General features: G+C 53.4%; 1 protein-coding gene across 3 annotated transcripts; it reads left to right on the forward strand.

Moving 5' to 3' along the window:
* Positions 1 to 8: 8 nt before the first annotated feature.
* LOC109284082 (sialoadhesin) lies at positions 9 to 14,331 on the forward strand. Of its 3 annotated transcripts, none has more exons than XM_059725651.1 (8): positions 9 to 3,254; positions 5,796 to 5,864; positions 7,683 to 7,942; positions 9,219 to 9,519; positions 10,702 to 10,968; positions 12,868 to 13,125; positions 13,418 to 13,558; positions 14,035 to 14,331. In XM_059725651.1, exons 3-8 carry the CDS (start codon positions 7,934 to 7,936, stop codon positions 14,115 to 14,117), a joined length of 1,059 nt encoding a protein of 352 aa, XP_059581634.1. In that variant the 5' UTR covers positions 9 to 3,254; positions 5,796 to 5,864; positions 7,683 to 7,933; the 3' UTR covers positions 14,118 to 14,331. The 3 variants fall into 3 exon arrangements, with proteins under 3 accessions (XP_059581634.1, XP_059581632.1, XP_059581633.1); XM_059725649.1 differs by having other exon boundaries at positions 13,742 to 14,112; XM_059725650.1 differs by having other exon boundaries at positions 9,219 to 9,483; positions 13,742 to 14,112.
* The last annotated feature ends 2,074 nt before the right edge of the window (positions 14,332 to 16,405 follow it).

Here is a 16,405-nt window from a genome sequence, read left to right on the forward strand (position 1 = left end):
CCAAGGGTATGCCCTGATCCCAAGCACAAAGGCGGGGTGAGAGGTGGTTCCCTCCTATTTCTATAAAGTTAGACTTCAGACAGCCTTTTAACTATTTACAGTATTTGTTAACATATTAAACACATACAGGGCTACAGGGCACATAAATCAATGTCAAACCCTAATTGGACATTGAGGGGAAAGTCACTTCCATCCACAACCCCCACGGAAAACAATATATCCACAAAAAACCAGAAATGACTTTGTTCAAATAACACTATTTACCCATCACAACCAAACAATTTCATTAGTATCAACACAATGCAACATCACAATACAACACTTCTTTTACAAAATACAAGACACCAACATAAATATTCTTAATAACACCTATTCCTTAATATAGGCCCTGACCCATGGGAAGAGAGAAGTCCTTCCCTCAGTGGGGTCCCGTGGCTGGGGGGATGCAGGAATCACCATGGGCCCTCCCTTTAGGGCCTTGCCTGGGCAGGGACTGTTCACCCAGCCCCTTCTCCAGGTTTGCCTACCCCAAACATCCTTCCCCAGTGAGACCCAATGGCCCAATGACTCACGATCCCTCAGGTGATGGTGCTCAGGGTGCAGGTCAATGGGTCTCCTCTGTGCCACCACTGGAGCACCTCTCCAGGTGTCCCTGTGCAGCCAGGCTCCTCCCACCCTGTGCCCCACTCTGGGCACTAAGGACTTGCCTCCTCTGGGCTGCTGCACCACCACCGCTGCTGGCTCCTGGGTGCTGGGCCTCATGCTGCAACACTGCTATTTCCTCATGCCCTGGCTTTGGCACCGAGGGCTCTTCTAGCACAGGCCGGCTCTTCTGGCTCCGGCAGTCCGGCCCCCTACCAGATGGCTAACCTGAGCAGCCACCGCTGCTCCCTGGGTCTGCTCCCTTGCACGCCACTCACACACTTCCCTACCCGGCCGCCTTGCCAGGGTTACAGGCCTGAGCCACCCTGACACGGCTCCAAGGCCCATGTGCCACCCTCTGCACTGTGGGACCCACCGGCCCTCCAGGATTGCAGGCTCAAGCCTGCCTGGCCACATTCCTAGTTCCTGGATGCTGTGTGTCAGACTATGCACCGTGACAAGCCTGAGGGTCTCACACCCTCCCAGGGATCTTCAGGAGCTCAGGACCATTCCCTGCTGGGGGACTCTGTGTCCCCAGTTTCTCACTCAGACCTTCCCTCTGCAGCTCCCCCATCACATCGACCTTCATGCCTGGCACACTGCTCTTTGTAGACTCTTCAGGGCTCCGCCCCTGAAGTCTTCCAGACCTGACAGCCTTGCAGTCTCCAATCAGGTCCGTACAGCTCCTTCCCCCGCTTCCCCTTAGGAAAGGGGTGTGGCTTCTCTTTTTGCTGCCTCCTGATTGGTGGATGGGCTCCACCAATCAAAACAGCAGAAACTTGAGCCTAGGACTCAAGTCAAGCTCCAACAGGTAAGGCTGCTACGCTAATAACTGAAAATGTGTAACAACTCTCTAGCTGGTTTCTCTCCAGCACTGATTTGAACATGGGGCAGGGCCAGAGGCCTGCATGGGATTGATGGGCAGAGACCCGAGGATGGTGCTGGATTTGGGGGGCTCCAGGGATGTCTGTCCCCAGGAAAGGTGAGGCCCAGACCCTGCATCAGCTCCAGGGCTGCAGCACTGATGTGTGCTCCTCTGACAGCAGGTTCCTCCCATCCCCAGAGAGACCTTCAGAGCCAGGGAGGGACATGAGAGAGATCCCAGCCCCCACCACAGCCCAGGGTCAGCCCTGTGCCCAGCCTGGCCAGTGCCCCTCACTCCCAACCTTCAACCTCCTGCCCCGACATCATGAGGTTGCCCTTCACTCCCAAACCCATGTCTTCATTCAGCACCAGACCCCACTGCCACCCCAGAGCTCGAGAGAATCAGACTTGGATTTCCAGCTCCCACTGCCTGGTCCCTACATGTCTTGTGGTAGGTGACAATGAAGATATCATTATCCCGCATGTAACCCTCATTCGCTGATGGGCCATAGGAAATAGGCCTTGGTGGGGAAGAGAGCAGCCATGTATGGAAAGGTGGACTTTGTGTCGCACCCTAGGACACACAGATAGGGGTCCTGAAATCAGGGCTGGGCCCAGGCAGCCCAGCCTAAGGGGCATGCAGTTACACCAGAAGGAAAGTGCTTATTCAGGCAGGGTTAGTCCTGGAAGCAGGATTGCCCTGAGCCAGGAAAGCAGGGGCAATTTCCTGTCACTCCCCGGCGACCCTCAGTCCCATCACCAGCCCCGGATGCCTGCTGCCATGCGACCTAAGACTGCCAGGGGTCTTGCCTGGCTTCAAGCCCACAGTAGCCAGACCCAGCTTGCATGCACCCTGCCGTGACTGCCCCCCTGGGGATCCCCAACCTCTACCTCCCAAATCTCTTCTCACTTCCCCCAGTCTGCTGGCAATGGTCCTATCAATGCAGCCCAGATGCTGTTTGCCTTCTTGGCAACAAGGGCACACTGCTGGCTCCTGTTCAGCTTCTTGTCCCCTGTCCCCCCAGGTCCTGTTCTGCAAAGCTACTGCCCAGCCCGTCAGCCCCAGCCCCAGTGCATGGGATTGCTTTCTCCTAAGTGCAGGACTTTGCACTTGTCTTTGTTCTTAGTTTCGTAGATCTGCAGCCATTAGAGGCTGAAAGGGACCTCACAAGATCATCGAGTCCAGCCCCCCCACCGTAGGCAGGGTGTCTGCTGGGGTCAAATGACCCCCCAAAATTAAGCTTTGAAAGGCCATTTGAATGAGTCCAGAGTATGGACGCTCGGACCATAAAGAAGTTTTTCCTTATGTCCAGTTTAAATTGGCCTTCCAGGAGTTTGTGGCAGTTAGGCCAAGTTATCCCTTTGGGAGCCCTGGTGAGCAACTGTTCTTCCAGATCCTGGCGCACCCCCTTATACACTTATAGGCTGCCACCAGGCTGAAGAGTCCCATGGCTCTCAACCACTCCTCATAAGGCTTGCTGTCTCTTGTTGAAGCTCATGAGATTTACTTTGGGCCAATCCTTCTCTGAATCCTAGCCCTACCCTCCAGCACATCCACTGCTCCCCACAGCTTGGTGTCATCTGCAGAATTCCTGAGGGTGCGCTCCATCCCATCTTCCAGCTTTCCCGGGTCCTAACCCTGCTTTTGGCTTGGTTCTCATTGTTGGCTGTGGATCTCCCTGCTGATCTGCTACCTGGCTCCAAACCCTGTTCCTCAACCTCACCCAGGGGATTGCCCCTTGGATTTGGTAAGTAGGCTTCTGATTCCTGTATTCTGACCCTGCCTTGATATTTGACCCCTGGCTTGTGGCTTTCTGACCCCTACCCCAGCAATCCTTGGCTCCACGCCTGGCTCTGCCCACTAGGCTGGCTGGCCTGAAGCACCTTGACAGCCGCGAGGTCTGGTGGTTTAGAATCGGGGGAGCTGGAAGTCAGAGCTTCTTGCTTGGACTCCATGTCGAGTCTTTGCTTACATCAGCATTGCAGCCCTGACCACAGGAGAGGAACTTCCTCCTGCACAGCCCTGCTTGGAGCAGGATGTCTTGGTTGGGGGTGGAGGAGGTTGCCAGTCTGTGGCTGTGCCCTTTAACCCTTCCAGTCCCATATGCTCTCCTTCCCCAGCATAAACGGGGCCCTTGACCCAAGCTGAAAACCTCTGGCACAAAACTGGCTCCCTGGGGGAGAGATGAGTGTTCATCCCATCCTGTCTCTCAGGAGCTGACAGAGCTCACCCTGCGGTGGGAGAGAGGAGGGTCCTGGCCCACTCAGACTGGGTGTGGAACCAAGGAGTGCTGGCATGGACACCACTGGTTTTGAACCACTGTACCCCACTTTCCCTTCTCCAGGATCTAGGGCTAGAACCCAGGAGTCCTCTTCCAGTGTTTTACTACCCTCCTCATGAGACAGTTTTTTTCCTAATAATTATCCTGGATAATTATTAAGGGTAAAGAATTATATCGGATCAGGGCCCTGCCCTTCCAAGTGCTTCCCCAGTCCCACAACAAGCATCCTCCACCCCAATGGAGACTAAGTAAACCCTCATTGAGTGCATGTGATTGGAGTAGTGGGGTAGCAGGTAGCAGGGCTGCACTCCAGCTCTGGGAGGAAAGTGGGGCATGCTTGGCTGCAACAAGGCACCCTGGGAGCCTGGCTTATATCTGGGAGGGGATCGAGTGTACTGGGATGGAGCTGGGATAGCTGAGATCCAGGGCTCCTGGGGTATATCCCTGTCTTGGAAGAGTGTAGGGCAGTGGTTCTCCACCAGCATGCCACAGCATCCCTGGCTTGCCTTGGGAACCTATCAAGGGTGCCGCGGGGTGCCACGCAATGCTAGCACTGTCAGACATGCAAATGTGGTTCACTAGATAAACCCAGAGCTCTCAAACAGAAATCAATGTTTATTATTTTTCTTTAGTAAAAAGAGTGAAAACGATGAGCTGACATGCTGGTATGTTGAGTCTATCTGCGGGTGGGGATGGGGCTCAAAGCAGTTCAGGTCCTTGAGTCTAAAACAGTTGCGAACCACTGGTGTAGGGTCTAGTGGTTTGGAGCAGGGTGGCTGGGAGCCAGGATGAGTTAAAGCAGGGACAAGTGGGAGGCAGGACACCTGTTTATTGTCCTCACTCACACTGGAGCGGGGCCTGGTGGCTTGGAGCAATGGGACTGGAAATGGGGCCGCTTGGGGTATATCCTCAGCTGTGGGAGAGGAGGTCATACAATTATAGAGCAGTGGGGCTAAAAGGGACCTCCTGAGGTCACATCCAGTCCAACCCCCTAGCAGAGGCAGGATCAGCCCTGTCCAAACCAGCCCAGACAAATCCATCATCTAAACTCTTCATAAAATGACTGTCAGCCCTGACATGCCACAGGGAATTGCACCCAAATCTGCCACAGGGAAAGCAGAGGGATGATGGCAGTTAACGTGATCCCAGCAGGTGGAGGCTATGCCCAGCACTACAGAGGAAGACAAAGACCCCAGTCCATACCAGTCTGACCAGGGGATAAAATGCCTTCCTGGCCCCAAATGTTCATTGGTATGACCTTGAGCAGAAGGCAAAGACCCTCTAGCCAGGAGCCTCCAGGTGTGAGTCCCAGCAGGAGCATGGGCACAGCCTAATCACCATCCGCAGCCTGGGCTGTAGCCAACACCCAAACACCCTGAGTCACTGTGTTGTTGGGTGGCAGGACATTGGTTGGCTTTGGGACCAGCAATGAATTATCTACCCAGCCCCGGCTGTGCCATTGCACAGAGAAGATCATTTTGTGAGAGCCATGGGGGCAGAGTTGGCATGGATGGTGTAGGCAGGGACCAAAGTGGGGGAAGAGCTGGCACCAATGGTGTGATGGAGGAGGGACCAAATAAGATACGGTTCTGGGAACGGAAGGAGAGGGGGAAGTGGCAAGCGGAGCCCAGAGCCACACCTGTGGGCAATGGGGTGGTGTTTAGGGGTGGGTGTTTTCAGGGGGTTCTTTCTCTGACCCCTAGCCCAGAGCTACAATGTGTCTTTGTGGGTTTAGGGAGCCCTGGGCTATGGGGCAGGGTGGTGGAAGCTCTTTTCTGTTCAAACCTTGCAGGCAATGTTCCCCCAGTGCCTTGAACATGCCAGCAGCCTCTGTGGGATACCAGGCCCTTCCTCCAGCCCTGCCCCAAAGTGTCCCACAGCCTTGTACTGATCTGTGCAACAGAGGCCAGGCCCCACACACCAGAGGGGCCTGCATTTCAGCTGGGAGGGTGCAGTCCTTGCACAAGTCAGTGCTTCTCATGGGCCCTGCCTGGTGTCTCTCCCTAGGCCCAACGGGATCTCAGCTGCAGAAGGAGATGGCCCTGGTCCTGTTGGCCATGCTTTGCCTGCTGGGAGGTGAGTGCCAGGTTTCTTTTGCACCCTGAGTGCTTTCTCTGCACTGACCCTGGCAGGCTTCCAGAAATCTTCAGCACTTAAAGGACTGCTATAAAGAAGAGGGGAAGCTCCTTTTCTCTCTTGCTGCAGGAAATAGGATGCAGACCGATAGCTTGAAGTTACAGCAAAGTCAGTCTAGCTTGGATCCCAGGGAAAATGTCTTCGCTATCAGAGCATGGAGGACTGGAAGAGATGCCAGAGAAAGTGTGGGCTTTTCATCACTGGAGGGGTTCAGGAAGAGGTTGTGCAGCCACTGGTTGGCAATGACATAGCACAGTGTTGCCTGTGCTCGAATATGGGGGGTTCCCAGGCTGGGGATGGTGCCCGGGCTACGCCGACGCTCCTCCTGGGACTCTATGATTCTTGGCTCAGGTTTGGAGCCCAAATTGCCCCTTCCCCCAGGGATGTGCCCGCCGCACCTTGCTGCAGGGTCACGTCAGATGTAGTGATTCAGTCACTCGATTCCTTCTGCCCCGGGGCTCAGCTCCAATGGAAGAAGAGGGGACAGCCCAGCCCAGCACCCAAAGATCTGGGTGCCTTTCTGGGCAGTGGGACATGGGGCTGGAACCCAGGTGTCCCTGCTCTCTTCCGGGAGCTGAGGGCACAGACAGCTGCATGTATCATAGATGCATAGACAATGAGGGCTGGAAGGGGCCTGAGGAGGTCACACTGAATCCAACTCCCTGCTTCAAAGCAGGACCAGCCCCCACTACATCATCCCAGCAAAGGCTTTGTGTAGCCAGGTCTTAAACACCTCCAAGGATGGAGACTCCACCACCTCTCCAGGTAACCTGTTCCAGCCTTTCATTACCCTTCTCATGAGAAAGCTTTTCCTAATATCCAACCTCAACTTCCCTTGCTGCACTTTGACCCCATTGCTCCATCTGCCCCCACTGAGAAGAGCCCAGCTCCATCCTCTTTGCAGCCCCACTGCAGGGAGCTGAAGGCTGCTATTCAATCCCCCTCCGTCTTCTCTTCTGCAGACTAAATAAGCCCACTTCTCTCAGCCTCTGCTCACAAATCATGGGCCCCAGCCCTCGAACTATCTTCATTGCCCTCAGCTGGACTCTCCAACTTGTCCACATCCTTTCTGTAGTGGGGGGCCCAAAACTAGACACAGGACTCCACATGTGGCTTCCCCAGTGTTAAGTAGAGGGGAAACAACACTTTCCTCAATCTGTTGGCAATGCAGCCCAGGATGCCATTAGCCTTCTTGGAAACAAGGGCACACTGCTGGCTCATGTTCAGCTTCTTGTCCACCGTCACCCCCAGGTCCGTTGCTGCAGAGCTGCTGCCCAGCCCGTCACTCCCAGCCTGCCCTGGTGCATGGGATTGTCCCATCCTAAGTGCAGGACTTTGCACTTGTCCTTGGCTCTCACATCTCATTGCCAGGGCTTCTCAGGCTCCATGCAGTGCCAGCAGATATGAGCTCAGGTCTGGGGACCCATGTAGCCATGCTAGGCCTGGGCATGGCCTCATCAGCACGGTTGTGCTGCTTCTCGTTCCACACCCCGCTCTGCATAGTGTGTGGCCTCACACAGACCCTAATCCCTTTTGGCTTCCAGGATGGGACTCACTAGGGTGTGAGAAGGGGTTGGGGTTCCTCAGTCCCTTGGAGGATGCTGGGGGATGTTCCCTTGGGTGCTGCTCTAGATCAACAACCACTGGCCATTCGGCTTCCCTGACAAGTGCCAGCACTGAGGACCGGAGAGTGTCCTTACCCCAGGAACGCGTGTTTGGAGTGGAGGGCTCCTGCATAACAATCACCTGCTCCTACAGCTACCCCCACGGCGAAAACGTCACTGCCGTGAGGTGGACACTTGGGAGAGACACGGTCGTGTGTCACACAGACGATGCTCGGATTGACGCAGACTTCCAGGGCCGCACCCGCCACCTGGGAGACCTGCAGAGGTGCTCTCTGAGACTCATGTGGCTGCAGCGCAGTGACCAGGGCTTGTACCACTTCTGGTTTGATCCAGTGGCCGACGGCCAGACGCGGGAGTGGAGTAGCACGCAGGCGGTGCAGCTCTATGTCTCTGGTGAGCAGCTCTTTGCTCCTGTTGCCCAGTCCACGATGGAGAGGAAGGTCCTCCCCGACAAGCTCGCAGCCCAGTTTCTGTCCTGATTTAGAAACCCAGAGTTCAGCACTGCCATACATGATGCACCTGGGCAAAAAGAGCCCCCAATTTTACCTACTCTAAGATGGGCTCCACATTGGCTTCTAGCACACAGGAAAGCGATCTGGGTGGCATTGTGGACTCCTGGCTAAAAACATTAGCTCCATGCTCAGTAGCCATCAAAAAGACACACACAGTGTTAGGGATCATTGGATGTGGCTACACGTGCACTTTAATATGCATTAACCTACTTTAATGCACACTAAAGCATCACAAAAATGTGCTGTTTTGATTAAAATAGGCTAATACACCTTTTTCTAGTACCTCCTCTGGACACGTCTACATGTGTACTTTAATGCACATTAGCCTACTTTAATGAGCATTAAAGCATCACTAAAAAACATTCTATTTGGTTAATGTTCATTCAAATAGATTAATGTGCACATAGCATTACTTTAAAACTGTATGGGGCACATCTACACATTGATTAATATGCTTTAGTTAATGTGCATTAAATCTAGTACCTCCAAACTAGCCGGACACCCATAATTGAAATTCTTTGTAAAACTGCTGTCAACCCTGACATGAGACAAGACAGCACACCTGCACCTGCCACAGTAGGACCATGGCAGCCAATGTCCTGCTTCTGTAAAAGGCTGTTAATGCACATTTGAGATCAATGTTCCTACTACAGAGAAAGGCAACCCCCTAAGTCTGTATCCATCTGGTCAGGGGGTAAAATTCCTTCCTGACCCCAAATATGGTGTCAGTGGCCATATCTACACAAGATGCTTTACTGCAAAGTAGACTAATCTACTGGGCAGTAAAGCATCCCCGTCTACATGCGCAGGTGCTTCCTGAGCAGTAAATTAGTCTACTATGCAGCAAATGTACTACCTGCATCAGCAGATAGTAAATTTACTGCACAGCAAATCTGCTGTACAGTAAAGACAAATAGCATTAACTGCATGTGTAGACATGCCCAGTATGACCCTGAGCAGAAGGCCAAGATCTTCTAGCCAGGAAACTCCAGGTTTGAGACTCCTCAGTAGCATTGGCTCAGCCCAGTCCCCATCCCCAGCCTGGGTTGCAGCTAGCAACCAGTGCCTCTGAGGAAGTTATATAAATACCCTGACAACATCAATAGCCCCAAGGCTCCAGCAGGTTCAGCTGATCTCATGTCTTTCTCTCCTCCCAGCCAATCCATGCCAGCCCATCCTGGAGACAGAAGTCAGGTGGAAAGTCCATGTGGCCTGTTCTGTTCAACCTGACTGTCCCCACCCCCTCTCCTGGTATGACCAAGCTGGCAAGCACCTTTTTGCAAGGGCAAACTTTGGATGGAGCCAAGAAGACCAGGCAGCCACTATCCCTGTCCTGGATGGACCACAGCATGGTTCTGAAATGCTTGGTGAAGGGATATCGAGATGAGTGTGCGTCTGATCAGACCCAGCCCTCCAGGGCAGGTGAGGACACCTGGGTTCTATCCCAGCCCCGGACAGGTAGGTTAGACAGCCAGGGCACCCAACCATGTTACATCTTCACCGTTTAAGGTGGCAGTCAGGTGCACTCTGGGATCCTGGACACCTGCATTCTTTTCCCTCTGAAACCATCAGTTGGCTTTAGAAATGTTGCATCTGGCATCTGCCCATCTGCCATGTTCATACGCTGCACTGGATCCATTCCTAAATCACAGTAAATGCTATAAGGTGCCCCGAGACTGAGCTGTGTTGATCTTGGTCGATAATTGGCCAAGTCCTTTGTACTGGAAAATCAGGTCTAGGCTTTGCCCAGTGGGTACAGCAGCAAGAGGGTTTCTCTGGAACCTCCTGCTGCTGCTTGCCTGTATATCAGGCAGCTGCACCCCCGGCCGCTCTCTAAAAGGGGCTGGTTATCCTCACAAACGGTATTGTGATGCCCCTTTCATGAGTCCACGGTGCATCCACACCTTGAATGCTGTGCCCAGTTCTGGTCTCCGCACCACAAAACGGATATAGAAGAAGTAGCAAAGGTTCAGAGGAGGGCAACAAGGATGCTGAGTGCTATGGAGGGGCCTCCATGTGAGGAGAGACTAATAAGGCCAGGCCTGTTCAGTTTAGAAGAGATGCTGAGTAGGGACATGAGAAGGGTTTACAAAATACTGAATGGTAAAGAGAACGTCAATAGGGATTTATTATTGACTATCTCTCACCAGACAAGAACAAGGAGTCACAATGTGAAACTAGTTCCTCATAGGTGTAAAACTAAAAGAAGGCAGGTTTTTTTCCACCCTGCCTGTCATTAACACATGGGACTCATGGCCACTAGATGCAGGGGAAGCTGAGAGTTTAGCCAGATTCACAAAGGGACTGGACATGTGCTTGGAGGAAAGGAGTGTCGGTAACTACTGAGCGTGGATGTGAGGGGCACAGGCTCTGCACCAGAGCTTTGTTAACCTGAAATGCTGGAGGGTGCAAGGGAGAGAGGAAAAGTGGGGAAAGCTCTGGCCAAACCCAAGTCACTCTCCCATCCAGCCTTCACTTTCTGTCGCTGTGCACCATGGGAGACTGGGCAAGACGGACCTATGGTCTGACCCAGTAAACAGCAGTTCGTATGTTCAGGTGTGCGTGAACCTGCCTGTTTGCTCTGTCCCCTGCTCTGCCACCCACCGCTCACTCCACTCTTGGTCTTTCTTGTCCCAAAAGAACTCAGTGTGGAGATTTCATGGCTGGCTAGGAGAAGACTTGTGCAGGAAGGTGACTCCTTCACACTGCGCTGCCAGACGGTTGGCCAAAGGCCTGTGCTCAGGTATATCTGGGCCCATGGGAACGAGTGGCTGCAGGAAGCTGGGCAAGAATTGCACATCCCCCATGCAGGTGTCACAGATGGAGGGTGCTTCAGCTGCAGTGTCTGGGTCTCCGGCCCCAACTCGGGACTCCTGGTCTCCACAAGGAAATCCATCACCGTTCACTGTAAGTTGTGAAGGCTGGGAGCCCCAGCTTCTTCTAGGAACAAAGCCCAGCTAGGGGTACCGCTCCCCTCTCATTGCTCCCCTGGCTGGGGCATGGGGGAGAAGACAACCCTCCCCCATGTGTCTCCTTCCAGCTGCCCTGGGCCCCTGGATCTGCTCTCTCTGTCCTTCCCTACCATTTTTAACCTCCCCTCCTGTTTCTCCATCTTCCCTTCAGATGCCCCCACAAGTGCTTCTATTTCACCTCCACTCAGGACCACCCCCCAGGATGGGGAATCAGTGATGCTAGCACATCATTACACCAGGGGCATTCCCAGACATGTCACCTACACCTAGTACCAAGGTGGTGGGATTTGGGCAGGAGCTAGTGTTAGAAAACGTTGGAGTTGATGGTGGGAAATAGCTCTGTCCAGACATCAAGAAGGTAGGAAGGTCCTAATCCAACACCATCACCATTGCCATCCTATGCAAGTCATCCTCAGTCATCAAAGCTACATCAGTGAAGCCAACAGATACCTTTGACACCAAATACTATAAAAGGAGGAGTGATCCTGACTTTCAGTGGTGCGCAATAGATGCTTCAAGCTCAGAAAAAAACAGAAGAAGTTTGTTTTATTCTCCATAACCAGGTGGAAAACAGCCCGAGTGGGGATGTCCTCACGGCCCTGTAAACCTTGGGATTGTGATTGTTTGGTGGGGGGCTAGGAGAAAACCAACGAAGTGAAAACAAGGCACATCTACATGTGCAGTCAATGCTATTTGGCTTTACTGTGCCATAAATTTACTACCTGTATATGCAGGTAGTAAATTTACTATACAGTAAACTAATTTACTGCACAGTAAGTGCCTGCACATGTAGACGGCAATGCTTTACTGCACAGTACATGAGTCTACTGCACAGTAAAGCACCTTGTGTAGACATGGCCACCGAGAAAGCTTTCTGCTTCTCCTTTTACTTGGTTATTCCCTCTTGAAGCAAGGGGGAATCACGGACCTCGTTTAAAAAAAGTGGTCCTTGTTTAAAAACAGAACACAACAGGGGACTTCACAGCCCACAACACCCCACAAACCAGCTCACCACCCCTGTGCACAAGCCCAGTGCAGGGAGGGAGGGGATCTGTCCCAGGGATGCCTGACTGCTTGCCTCTCATGACTCCCTGCTGACAGCCTGGTCTAGTCCTCAAGGAATGTGGATGGAAGACCATGCTGGCTGCTTACTCTCCCTGCCTGGGGATATTACTTCTGTCCCCAGAGGTTAGAGCCTCACAGAGGGGTGGGGGTCTCCTCTTCCCCCCAGATGCCCAAACAAGTCCTCAACTCCCCAAAGAAGTGCTCTACTCCCAGCTTAGTTACATCCTGAGATCTTGCTGTGAGCACAGGAAATGCTACAAGGACACATTGAAGGCTGGCCTCAGGAGGCTGACATCAAGAGCTGGGAAAAGCTGGCTGCCACCAATCCAATGGTGCCACAACCTCAACCAAGTGGCAGCCAGCTTCCAGGTAAAGCATCTTGCCCTTGAAGATGAGGAGAGAGAGACCTGAGGAAGGGAAAGGAGAGGAATCCCAACCTACAACTTACTCTTCCTTGCAGGCTCAAGGATTGGCCTCTCCAATCACCTCATGTCCCATCAATGAGCCATGGTGGGGCTTATCCTAGAACTGAGGGATTGCCGATAATTACATGCAGGATCTTGACCTCAAGAGCTATTAATCACAACAAGATCACCATTTAATTATGATTTGTACACATATAACAGGCATCTCTGCCTATTTTTGGTCTTTCTACATCAGTCCAGACAGCTTCTAGAGACCATGGGAAATGTGGAATCTCTGTATTCAGACACCTCAGGAACACCATTTCCCTCTCTGAGTCTCTTCTGTTCTCTCCTTTCCCTTCCAGATGTCCCAAAGGGAGTTCATATCATGGCTACACTGAGGACTAACGTGATGGAGCAGGAAACGGGGGCCTTAACATGCAATTATAGCAGTAGTGTCCCCTCCAGTGTCACCTACACATGGTACAAGGACCACGTTGTACTGAATGAGACCCGGCAGAAGCTGGAGCTGGAGGATAGGGGAGCAGAGGATGCTGGGGAATATTGGTGCGAGGTGAAAAATGAGGTTGGAGCCTCCCAGTCTTCTTCCTTCACCATCCAGGGTAAGCACCTGAACTGGCAGTGAGGGCACCAGGGTCCTGAGCACAGCTGATGGCCCAGGCCTGGGTTTGCACCCACCAGAGACTGCCCCCAACCCATCTCCCATCTAGGGCAATTTCCAGGAGCCAAGGCCCCTGGAGGGGTGGCTGGGCATATGCAGACCCCAGAACTGCAAAGCCCAGAGCTCTGGGTTCCAGGAACCCAGGCCCCATCCTGCAAACTGGGCTGAGGGCTCCCAGTATGAGATGATAATGCTTACCAGCCCCATCTCCCCGCTTCCCCCCCTTCCCCCAGCAGGCTGTGACAGGTGCTACCAGCTGAGCCCAGGCCTCATAGCGGGTGTTGTGGGCATTGACCTGCTAATCATCATCCTCTTCAATGTGGGGGCTCAGTGTCTGCTCAGGAGAGGCCAGCAGCAGTCACAGGCTGCAAAGGGTAAGTATGTGGCTATGAATACCGTACCCGGGGGTGGATCTCAGGGCTGGGCTGGGGGCTACTCTGGGGGGTGGAGAGATGGGAGAGGAGATCTGGAGGCCAGCACAAGACTTGGGGTGAAGCCTGGGAAGGATCTGAGGGAGACTCTAATTTTTTACCCATGACTTCTCCCCACTTCCCCAGGAGACATGAGGAGTTCTCACATCCTGGAGATGGAGTCAAACTATGAGGCGAGCATGGGGTCTGCCAGGCCTTGGGGTCTCTGTAGCCTCCTCTTGTATATTTGTGGGTGCAGTGCCACTCTCGACACTGCTGGATGGACTCAGCATGTCCTGAGCATGTGCCCTAGACCTGGATCTTGTAAATAGCTTGGAGGAGATTTCCTACCCATGGGGACTTTTGCTTATTGGGGGAGATACCCTGCTGGCTCTAGCCCCACTGGATAGGGCTCTCACTATCTGTGTTTGGGCCAACAGGAACTTCAGGGCCAGACCCAGGATATCTACAGCACGTTGGAGGCACCCACAGCTGGCATTGTGTGAGCTCCACAGATGTCTGACTCTCTGCCGGGGTCCCATCTGCTCCCCACGGGTGTGAAACAGAAGGGGAATCCGTTGTATTATGTCTGTGGACCAGGTCCACAGAGGGAATAAATGAACCATTGCTCCACCACTAAGCCTTGTTACAAAGTAAATTTAGGTGGCTCCTGGATTGCCCACCCATTAACATCTGAAACTTGTTTTAAGTGCACTTTAAGTGTCTAAAAATTGCACCACTTTAGGGCAGGTTTATCTCTGATCCATGTTACCCATCTTATGTTTCAATAAAGTATGGCCATTCTCTCACAGATGAGCCACCCAAGTTTTGGTCCTCAGGATGCTGTATCTGCTCCGCACCCTCCTGTTCTGTGTGGACAAACTTTCCACCCCCTGAACTCTACAACCCTGAGCAGGAGGGTCCTGGTATAAATGCAGTCTCCCTCTATCCCCCAAGGGTGTGACCTTCGCCTTGGTGGGGCGATGGATGGGGAGTGCATAAACCAAAAGGTGCGGGAAATAGCGCAGCCAGAACTTTAACAAGAGGTTCTGGAGGAGGAGGTGCAGGGGCTGCAGCCTGGCTCACTCGATGACCAGGTGCGCCAGGGTCTCCCTCTGGTGACAAAAGGGGCACTCGTTGGAGACCGTGTCGACGCACGCCAGATACACGCGCGTCGCGATGGCCCTGTGAAGGAACCACCAGCCTAGGTCCCCGGCGGCTCTGGGGATGAGCTCCGAATAGACGCTGAGCCACCGAGAACCGTCGGCCCTCGCCAAAGTAGTCCCGCCATTTGGTGTCTTGGCGGGACGCGAGGGCGGCGTGGTGGATAGTCCTGCGGACAAGCATGTAGAGCTGGCGCCGGTGGGCCATCAGAAAGCGGACCGGCGGTGTGTCCCCCAGCCTGCAGAGGTGGTGAGGGGGGGAGTGCATCGGGGCCCGCTGTTGTGCGGGCCCGACCAAAAACTCCACCGGGCTGGGGGACTCAGGAGGGCGGGGACCACCCTCTCGCAGGACTCGCTCGATGTAGGCAAGGGCGTCTGCGGGCAATGCGGCTTTCACCTCCCGGACTAGGCGCGAGCAAGTTGCACGACCTATGGTCAGGCCCGTGCGCCGCTGTAGTGTGGATGGGGGTGCATGTGCATGTGCGTGTGTGTGTGTGCGTGTGTGCGTGCGTGTGAATGTGTGCATGTGAGGCTGCAAACATCTGACAACAAAAAATTGTTTTTTAGATATATAGGGAGTAAAAGGAAGGCCCAGGGAGGAATAGGACCCCTGCTAAATGGGCAGAAGCAATTGGTGACAGACAGGGGGGACAAGGCTGAACTTCTCAACGAGTTCTTTGCCTCCGTGTTCCTAAGCGAGGGGCACGACAAGTCTCTCACTGGGGTTGTAGAGAGGCAGCAGCAAGGCGCCAGACTACCATGCGTAGATCCTGAGATGGTGCAGAGTCACTTGGAAGAACTGGATGCCTTTAAGTCGGCAGACCCAGATGAGCTCCATCCGAGGGTGCTGAAGGCACTGGCCGATGTCATTGCAGAGCCACTGGTGGGAATATTTGAACGCTCGTGGCGCATGGGCCAAGTCCCGGAGGATTGAAAAAGGGCCAACGTGGTCCCCATTTTCAAGAAGGGGAGGAAGGAGGACCCGGGCAACTATAGGCCAGTCGGTCTCACCTCCATCCTTGGCAAAGTCTTTGAAAAAAATATCAAGGCTCACATTTGCGAAAGCCCGGCAGGAAAAATTATGCTGAGAGGAAACCAGCACGGGTTCGTGGCAGGCAGATCATGCCTGACTAATCTAGTCTCTTTTTATGACTTTTATGCCCAGGTTACAAAATGCCTGGATGCAGGACTAGGGGTGGATGTCATATAATTAGACTTCAGGAAGGCCTTCGATACGGTATCCCACCCCATACTGGTGAACAAGTTAAGAGGCTATGACTTGGATGACTACACAGTCCGGTGGGTGGCGAATTGGCTGGAGGGTCGCACCCAGAGAGTCGTGGTGGATGGGTTAGTCTTGACCTGGAAGGGTGTGGGCAGTGGGGTCCCACAGGGCTCTGTCCTTGGAACAATACTCTTTAATGTCTTCATCAGCGACTTGGACGAGGGAGTGAAGTGTACTCTGTCCAAGTTTGCGGATGACACAAAACTGTGGGGAGAAGTGGACACGCCGGAGGGCAGGGAACAGCTGCAGGCAGACCTGGATAGGTTGGACAAGTGGGCAGAAAACAACAGAATGCAGTTCAAAAAGGAGAAATGCAAAGTGCTGCACCTAGGGAGGAAAAATGTCCAGCACACCTACAGCCTA

This window comes from Alligator mississippiensis, chromosome 4 (genome assembly GCF_030867095.1).
Source record: "Alligator mississippiensis isolate rAllMis1 chromosome 4, rAllMis1, whole genome shotgun sequence".
NCBI classification, from domain to species: Eukaryota; Metazoa; Chordata; order Crocodylia; family Alligatoridae; genus Alligator; species Alligator mississippiensis.